This window comes from Antrostomus carolinensis, unplaced genomic scaffold (assembly GCF_000700745.2).
Source record: "Antrostomus carolinensis isolate BGI_N321 unplaced genomic scaffold, ASM70074v2 scaffold9727, whole genome shotgun sequence".
Taxonomy (NCBI): domain Eukaryota; kingdom Metazoa; phylum Chordata; class Aves; order Caprimulgiformes; family Caprimulgidae; genus Antrostomus; species Antrostomus carolinensis.
In genome coordinates this window covers 118,959-128,646 of record NW_010328164.1, presented here as the reverse complement: position 1 = coordinate 128,646, position 9,688 = coordinate 118,959, and the positions used below count along the sequence as shown (strand labels likewise).

At 47.2% G+C, this 9,688-nt stretch overlaps 1 protein-coding gene across 1 annotated transcript in view; it reads left to right on the top strand.

The window, feature by feature from the left end:
* The window catches only part of OLFM1 (olfactomedin 1), a 19,879-nt gene extending 12,213 nt beyond the window's left edge, over positions 1 to 7,666 (top strand). Inside the window, exons 4-5 of the mRNA XM_010172162.1 lie at positions 2,869 to 2,975; positions 5,904 to 7,666. Coding sequence (XP_010170464.1) covers positions 2,869 to 2,975; positions 5,904 to 6,578 — 782 coding nt within the window. The 3' untranslated portion in view covers positions 6,579 to 7,666. The remainder of the gene's footprint in view (positions 1 to 2,868; positions 2,976 to 5,903) is intronic.
* The last annotated feature ends 2,022 nt before the right edge of the window (positions 7,667 to 9,688 follow it).

The following is a 9,688-nucleotide window of genomic DNA, read 5'->3' as shown; positions in this document are numbered from 1 at the left end:
GGGTGAGTGAGGATCACAGAGGCCGTAGTTGTCCATCCCTGGGTGTTAAGCCCGTCAGACCTGCGTGGACCCAGCTCACTAGAGGCTTTAAAGCTCTTGGCTCTAGGATCTATTTTAAACCTTCCCCCAGCATCTGAGTGCCTATGGTAGATTTACACCAAGAAAGAAAATACCTTGCCCTGTGCAAGAGCAACCCTCTCACATTGCTGAAGAGCTGCTGTGAATGTGCCTCAAGCTAAATATGTATGAGATGGAGCCTCACTACTTGCAAACAAACACTAGTTTACCCTTATCAGCTACTGCTGCTGGGGTTTTTTATTATTATTTATTTTTGAATCAATGAGCTTTTATGCCACCTTTCTCTCAAGGGAAATGGAAGGAAAGAGATAAAGTGACAGCAATGTTGGACTGCGATAATGGAAGGCGGCATTGAGCAGATCTGTGATTAGAGGAAGGCTGGTCCTCTGCAAGGGGAATTTGCAAGACATTATGTGTTTATTATTTTAACGTGTTGCATCCCTTTGTCAATTCTTCGCTTTCCTCCTGAGCTGAGAGGTTTTGAATGTGTCAGACAGGCAGGAGGACAGATTCCCATACGTCATGTCTCAGTGAGGCCAGGAAAGCTCTGCTTTTTGGTGGGATCTCTCTTTAACTGCCTGGTGTCTGTAGGCTGTGGGAAGACTGGTGGTCCCCTTGGCCATGTCATGCTGGTGTATATCAAAAATATCTTCATCTGTTTTATGCCCCAGGCTAAGGTGAGCCCAGCAGCTCAGAGCTGAGGTAGGTGGACGTGTCCCCTGACCGTGATCAGGAATATAAAGGAGTAGGTGAGAATGGCTAAGGAGAGAGGCAGCCAAGAGATATTGCACAGTGTAAGTACTTGGGATTTTTGAGCAGAAGGACCTTGTCCTGAGTGGGCAGAGCTCCACCCACATTTCAGCAGCGGCTTGGACCACAGGTACCCCACACTGAGCAGTGGAGCCATCCATACCACAGTACAGTAACAAGTGACAGGACAAGAGGAAATGGCCTCAAGTTGCACCAAGGGCAGTTGAGATTGGAGCTGAGGAAGAATTTCTTTCCTGAAAGGGTTCTCAGGCATTGGAAGGGGTTGCCCAGGGCAGTGGTGGAGTCCCCATCCCTGGTGGGATTGAAGAGTCGTGTAGACATAGTGCTGAGGGACATGGGTTAGTCGGAGACTTGTCAGTGTTGAGTTCATGATTGGACTCCATGAACTTAAAGGGCTTTTCCAATCCAGGCAATTCTGGGATTCTGTGAAACCCAGCACCTGGAGCAGCTGCTCTGTCCTAGCAACACCAACTTCCCCTTCCGTGCCCTGCCAGAGGCTTTCACATCAAAAAGAAGTCAGGAAACACCTTCTGAACTTCAGGTTGTGTCTGTCCCCCTAGTGCCGCTGCCCTTAGCATGCCTTGCTCAGGAGATGCTGCTGCAGGACCAGCTCTGCACTGGATATGTCCTGGTTTTAAATAAGTGCTCCCATAGCCACAGACTATCCAACACCACAGAATCCTTTCCAGGAAAGAAATTCTTCCTCACATCCAATCTCAACTGCCCTTGGCACAACTTGAGGCCATTTCCTTTTGTCCAGTCACTTGTTCCTTGGTTGAACAGACCAGCCCCAGTCCCTCCTGTGGTGTCTTCATCTCTTCACCTGCCATTCCTTAGTGCACATACACTGAAACACTCACATTGCAGGAGACCAGAACGACAGTTTTGCTGAAAATTGAGGATATCATTGGAAATAGGAACGCGGTGTGTGGCTGCACCTTTGATGCTGAGGCTGTAGTGTTTCAGGCATCTATTCATGGGCATCCCCGGAGGGACACTGAGTTCAGTGTCAGGGGACAGAACTATGGAAGGGAACAAGCTGCTGCGGGCTGCAGGTGCAGAGTTGTGGGGAGAGGTGCCACTGCTTCACCTCATGTTTAGGGCTTAAAACTGCAGCAAAGCACTTCGCTGGGCTTGCAAATATGCTGACATGCCCACTGAATGCCATGGCATGAAATCAGCAGTGTGGAGCACCTGAACATACTTCCAAACTTGGCTGGTAGCACTGCACGGGTGCAGTCGATGTGGTGGTGATGCTGAGTCTGGGCAGGATTTCCGGGGCAGCTCTTGAAGGACCCTTGGGACACCCCACCTCCTGCCTTCCACCCTGCTGCATCTGAGTCATCTCCTGGTGCTGGTGAAGCCCAGGCTGGCAGAGGAGATAGGAGGAGGCTGGTTAATTCATTAGTGTCTCCTCAGTGTGCAGACATGATAAGGAACAGAGAAGGTGGTAGGTAGAAGCTGGTAAATGGTCTTTGCAGGGAAGAGATTTATATTACAAATAATTTCTCACTTTTTTTTTCTCACTTCTTTTTTTTTTTTTTTCCTTTGCATAACCTGTAACAAATGCATGTTTCCAGCAGGGCTGGAATAGCCACGTCTGTCATTTTATCTTGGCTGCACCCACTCTATTATAGCAGAAATGAGCAGAGCCATTCGGCTAATTTCTCCGCCTGGTTGCTCGGCCCCGGCTAACTCTTCTCATTTTCTATTCTGCAACATTAGCAGCACGGCTGGTTGAGGAAAGCTTGTTTTCTTGGGGGCAGTGTGATAAGGACAATTTTTATTAAAAGGCATGAAACAACCAAAAGCATCTGACAATTGTTCTCAGTCTAATTGCTTCTAATTAAATAAAAACAGAGCTGCCTATCAGTGGGGGAGAGCGGTGGGCAGAGAGCGATGTGGGTGGTGGCCAGCGCTGGTGCCCCTCATCGGGGCTTCGGGGCTGGCTGGCAAAGACCCCCAAGAGCGGCAGTGGTGGTCTGACATGGTGCTCACCAGCCTTGCACTCTTTTTCAGCTTGTGGCAAGCTGACAGGAATAAGTGACCCAATCACAATTAAAACCTCGGGGTCCAGGTTCGGATCATGGATGACGGACCCTCTCGCTCCCGAGGGAGAGAACAAGGTAAGACCACAACAGCTTCATCCCTATGTTCCTTCACCAACGCGGATGAGGTCATTGAAAACTCGTTACATCCAAGGTTGTGCCCTGTGAAACCTGTGTAAAGTCCTAATTCATCTCACAGGGCTCCTCTACAGCAGGAGGTGGCTGAGGATCCCATAGGGAGGGAGGATGAGGAGGAGGCTGAGCAGCCCCATGCAGTGGTCCCTTCCCAGGGCAGGTGAAACTCATTGCAGTGATGAGCACGTGTGGTCTCGGAAGTGTCACCACAGGGGCTATACCCACCACAGGAGGGAAAAAATCAAATATTGGGTTTCTCATCTGGGTTTGGCAGCCAGGAGGGAGCTGGGGCCAAGCAGAGGGACCCTGGTCCTTGGTGGTCTCCTGCTGCCGGTGCCTCCAGTGTGATCTGACTGTATTTGTCCTCCATCCTCCACCTTCATTGTTGTGAGGAATTAACTGACTGCAGCCAGAGAGAGATTTGTTTTGCTTTGTTTTGGTCTTTTTGTTTTTCCATTCAAACCATTCAGTTTTGATCCCAAGGAGGCAGGAGGCCAATAACCGGCTGAAAATCAATCCAGGCTTCCCATGACTGGTGGAATGGAAAATATCTCGAGTGTTTGCTGAGGATTTGCAGGCAGCAAAACAAAACAAAAACCACCAAGCTTGTCTGCATGGTAATTCCCTCCTGCACACAGCAGCCTCCATCAAAGGCTGAAGGCACCAGCATCACCTATAGCCCCATTAAGATCCTAATTATGAAGTGGGATGTGAAGGTTTTACCCACGTCACATCTTGTTTTGATCAAGAGAGGGGACAGATTTGTCCTCCTTGGGCTGTTGTTGCTGCATCCCTCAGTACTAACATGATTTATACATCTGTGAAGGGAGAGCCAGGCCTGTTGCAGCTGAAGCTGGTTGATCAAATGTTAAAGATCTTCCCATGTCTTCAGAGAGTTTTGTCTCAAACCAGTATTTTTAATTTTTTTTTTTACCCGTGCCTTTTTCTGTAGTGTATTTTTGTTGTGAGAGTAGACAAGCAGTTTTCTCTGGACTGTAGCTCAGACTTCACATGTGTGTATGTGTATATAATATATAAATCTACTGGGAATGTTATTAGAAACACGCAATTAAGCGATCTTCATTGGCCACCCAGCAGAGCAGGAAACTGGGCATGGGGAGAGATGAGCAGTTGATCATATCCATCTTACATTGCCAAGCCCCAGGAGGTGTTTGGTGGTTCACATGGTGATTTGTTCATGTCATGAAATCATCGAACACAACTGGGGAAAATTGCGAGTCTCGCAGGAGCAGCCCGTTGGCGAGGCAGCGGGTGGGTGCTGAGCACCAGGATTGATGTGCATGGGCAGGAGTGTGTGGGAGAAGGTTGCTCCAAGCCAGCCAATGCAATGAGATGTTGCTCTCCATCAATCTCTGCTTCTCCAAAGCATGAAATGCCTTTGGGTCCTGCCACCTTGTAGCTCCAGCGTGATGATCTGGGGTTCTGCTCTTCTGGGCTTCTCTTTGTCTCTCTAAAAACTGAGCACAATGCATTGGCATGTGTAATTTTTTAATACCAAATAATGAAATGGGAGCAGCAGGGAGATAATCAGTTTTCTGTGTTTGGTTTGGGGTTGTTGTTTTTTTTTAATTTCCCAAGCTGGTTTGGTTGAATGCAGGCATTTCATTAAGTGAGGAACGCTCTCCAGCGACATGTCTGACAGCAGAAGCTCTCCCAGGCTGCAGGTATCTCTCTGCCCTGGGCTCAGGGACACGCATGGTTTTTCGCTGGCCAGCCTCAATGCCACAGGAGAGGTGTGAAGATCAGAGCCATTTGCCACACACTCGTTCCCCACCTCTGCAGTGTTTCCAGGGAGGGAGTGATGGAGGGCTGACATTCCCCACAAAGTTTTTGCAGACCTCACTTGGCCTTTCAAATACAGCAGCCAAAAGCAGTTTCTGTGTGTAAATGTTTGTCTGCTCCTCTAAGGGACCCTGGGGACAGCCATCTTGCAGAGACGATACCATCAGATTTTACAAGGGGTTTGCAAAAGAAGTTTGCACAACACCGTTACCCAACTCTGCATCCTTATAAGCTTCTAATAGCCTCTTGCTATTTAATTTACCATTTCTCCTTCCTAAACAGTTTCTCCAGATTGTATTTGTAGGCAGCAACTGCATACAGAATGTCACTCACTGGCTGGATATTTCTTCTTGTTACTAACTGCACAGCTTTGTCATTTGCCTCAGAATTGGTTTCATATGACAAAAGCTTTTTTTTTTCTTTTTTTTTTTTTTTTAAGGAGTCTAGACAGCGTTTCTAGTGAACTGGCACTTAAATGATGATCTAAAATTTCTCCCCCACCTACCAACAGCAAGATTTTTTTATGTCTTTGTCTCATCTATTTTAGCGGCCTTGGTTTCAGCTTTTGATGCAGAAGTGTGTGGTTTTTAAACCAATATGGACTTTGCCTGAATTTCCTTGACAATGAGTGATTGCATCCATTGCTTCTGCATGCCAAATTAATGGATTTCCGCCCAGCAGCTGGTATCATTTACGGAGTGCTACCACGATGGGGCTTACAGGAAGCAAAAGCAGCATCAACATAATGTGCTGGGTTTAGCCAGAGAAAAGATGTTGTTTTCTGGAAGGAGGGTGTCCATCATGCAGCTTAAGCTCTCAGGTTCCTGGGGAGAGACGAGGTTACCCCCTAGGAAAGCTTTGCTATTCAGTTGATTTCTTGGTTGATTTTGGGTTTCAAAGACTGGATTTATTTCTGGGTGTAGGTGGCAGGTGTTAGACACATGGTTTTCCAGCAGGTTGGATTACTTGCTCTGGGTTTTGCTCCCAGCTCAGTTTCTAGGGTGATGTGCAAAGGGCTCAGCTGCGTCTCTGCCTTTTTCTAACCCCACCTTTCTGTTGCTCGCCCAGGTCTGGTACATGGACAGTTACCACAACAACCGCTTCGTCCGTGAATATAAATCCATGGCAGATTTCATGAATACTGACAATTTTACCTCTCACCGTCTCCCTCACCCATGGTCAGGCACTGGTCAAGTGGTCTACAATGGCTCTATCTATTTCAATAAATACCAAAGCCACATAATTATCAGGTTTGACTTGAAAACAGAGACCATTCTCAAGACTCGCAGCCTGGATTATGCCGGCTACAACAACATGTACCACTACGCCTGGGGTGGCCACTCGGACATTGACCTCATGGTGGATGAGAACGGGCTGTGGGCAGTCTACGCCACCAACCAGAACGCAGGGAACATCGTCATCAGCAAGTTGGACCCCAACACCCTGCAAAGCCTCCAGACTTGGAACACCAGCTACCCAAAACGCAGTGCCGGGGAGGCCTTCATCATCTGTGGCACACTCTATGTCACCAACGGCTACTCGGGAGGCACCAAGGTGCACTACGCCTACCAGACCAACGCCTCCACCTATGAGTACATCGACATCCCCTTCCAAAACAAGTACTCACACATTTCCATGTTGGACTACAACCCCAAGGATCGGGCCCTCTATGCCTGGAACAACGGGCACCAAATACTTTACAATGTCACCCTCTTCCACGTCATCAGGTCTGATGAGTTGTAGTCCATCCTTGTTTAGAAACTGATTTAGAAAAAAAAAATAAAAGGAAAAAAGGGAGAAACGAATTTAAAAAAATATATACTAACATCAAGGAAACACACTTTAAATAAGTAAATATATAAACAGCTGCCAAAATTAAGACCAACGTCATGGAGGATCATTCAGCATAAACCTGACAGATCAGCATTACCTCTACATTTCTAGAAGTCTGGCCCTGTGTTATAGACTCACGAGTAACCCTGTACTTGCAGCTGGAACTGCACTTCAAGAACCACTTAAGTTTGGGGTTTTGTTTTGTTTCTGTTCCGATAGCAAACCTATAGTACATACTAAAGAAGTAAGGCAATGACTGTTGAAAGTTTATCCTTGGGAGACTCGCTCTCTTCTGTGTGTGGGTTGCATGGACATTTTCCCGACATCACGGTCAGCTGTGATGGATGTGTGATTTGTATTTTGAAGCAGAAAAAGCTGACCCGTGAGGAGCTCTCGCTGTCTGAACAAGACCTATCACAGGTTAGTTTTCTTCGCCTTCCATTGCAGCTACTGTCTCTCAACTGTGTTCTTGTCACTTAGATTAACTGTGCTGAGACCCGAAGTAGCTCATGGATCTGTGTCTTAGTAACTATTAAACACGATGGTTTAAGTCTGTATTATGAACAAGTTGTTGTACCCATATTGTTTGAACTTATGTATTCAGCAAATATATTGTATAATGTATGTCTGTTATTTACCAGAGGTGGCAAAACTTTGTATGTCCAGTTTATGCAATGAATGTTGTAAATGCAATGATGTAGTTTGGATTAATAAATGATGGTTTTGTTTCTAAAAAGAAAAAAAAAAAAATCAGTGTTCACCCTTATACACAGATAACCGATTTCATGTTGATAATTACAGGAATATTCTCTTACTGTTATACTATCTGCATAGCATTATGGTGGTTGGAAATCGCTTCTGGGGAAATTCTGTGGCGTCAGATTCCCATGGGAAGCCCTGTTTATGGAAGTGTGAAGGTAATTAATTTTTTTTTTTTAAGAGGAAAAACTTTGTACTATCCACAGTTATCTAAGGAACAATAAAAATATTAGGAGACTCCCCTGCTTTGTTTATTGTCTTCTCTGTAGAAGTGACCAAGTGTAGGGGTAAAAGGAACTATTGGGGGGTTTTTTGGGTAATTGTTGAGTAACCATCCTGACTTTCCTGAATCAAGGATTACCTGAGCTGTGGCTGAGAGCTGGAGGCTGAGGATGGAGGGTTTGGCTCTCTGCTCTGTAGGGCTCGCACAGTGGGGTTGCCTTCCTCTTTGCATTTGGAGCAGATACTGCTTCAAGGAGAGAAATTCCTCCCTCTGCTCTGGTGGCAGTGAAGGCAGCTGTGGTGCTGATGCGGGCAGGGGCTGCTGGTGCCCACGGCACCACGCTCAGCGTCCCTTCCATCTCGGGGCTGACGGCCGAGCGGGGTCAGGGGGTGACGGCGTCTGAGATTGGTGCTACAACAGGAGAAAATTGTGTCATCTGTCATGTTCAATAGAGTTGGAGACACAGTGCCTCAGACTGCTGGGTGCAATTGGGCCGTTTTCCTTCTCGGGTGCTTCGAGTGCATCAATTTGCTGTAGTTTTATGCTCATGAAAAATCTCCTTCCATTTAATGCAGCCAGCGCTGCAATGCTCATTTGAATGAGCAACTGTTACTGCTGGGGCTGAGCACTCAACGTAATCACTCCTCTTGTTTTTGCCAGCGCAGGGGCCTCGCAGCGTTGTGGGATGCTGCAGCACCACAGTATACACCTTGAACTGATCCGAGGCGTTTTTCCAGCGCAATGCTCCTCAAACTCTTTGATACTTTGAAGCTTAAGACGCTGGATGCTCATATGCTCTACTCAACAACCTTTAATAAATCCCATACTTTCCCACTCTCCCCTTTCACACTTCCACCATATGCTTTCCCCATGGCAGGGATCATTGTACCAGGAACCCAGCACCATCAGCAGCTTCAGTCTGCCACCACTGTCTGGTGGGAGATGCGAGGTCCTGTCTCTCCCTCTGGTATGAGATGTTCCATCTGTGCCAGTTTTGGTTGGGATAGAGTTAATTTTCTTCATAGTATGTTTTTGATTTGAGCTGAAAACAATGTTGATAATATAGAGATGTTTTTGTCATTGCTGAGCAGCACTTACATAGAGTCAAGGCCTTTTCTGCTCCTCCCACCACCCCACAAGTGAGTAGCTTGGAGGTGCACAAGAAGTTTGTGGGGGACACAGCTGGGACAGCTGTCCCCAATTGACCAAAGGGATATTCCACACCATGTGATGTCATGCTTGGTATGTAAAGCTGGGGGAAGAAGAAGGAAGGGGGGGATGTTAGGAGTGATGGCATTTGTCTTCCCAAGTCACTGTTACTTGTGATGGAGCCCTGCTGTCCTGGGGATGGCTGCACACCTGCCTGCCATGGGAAGTGCTGAAATGAATTCCTTGTTTGCTTTGCTTATGTGTGTGTCTTTTGCTTTACCTCTTAAACTGTCTTTATCTCAACCCACGAGTTTTCTCACTTTTTCTCTTCCAATTCTCTCCCCCATCCCACTGGGGAGGGCGGGGGGGGAATGAGCAAGCAGCTGTGTGGTGCTTAGTTGCCACCTGGGGTTAAAACACCAACACCATCTTTCCCCCCTGCCCCAAGCAGAGCAGCATTCAGCAATTCCCACACCACAGCCAGCCCCAGGTGAAGGGATGGGACCCATCCTGCCTTTGCTGCCCACCCAAAGAGCCCACTGAGCTGGATCTCACAGGCAGCAGTGCTGCCCAGTCTCTGTGAAAGCTGCAAAGGGATTGCTCTAGTGTCCTTAGACCATTGTTGTCTCCTTTCCAAACAGAGAAGCAGGTGAACACACTCAGCACCATCAGGCATGAGATTTTTCAGCCAAGTGGTACGTGAACAGCTCTATTCACTGATGAAGTTCAGCCTTCAAACTCGGCAGACGGATGCATTAGAGCCCTTGGAAGCAGCACAGATCACTGAGGTCAGGAAATTGAATATAAGCAATTGGTGACTGCTGCAAATTGCACATATGGATTTCAACCTCTCGGCCTTAGCAGGAGGTTCCTGCTGGGTTCTTCAGCA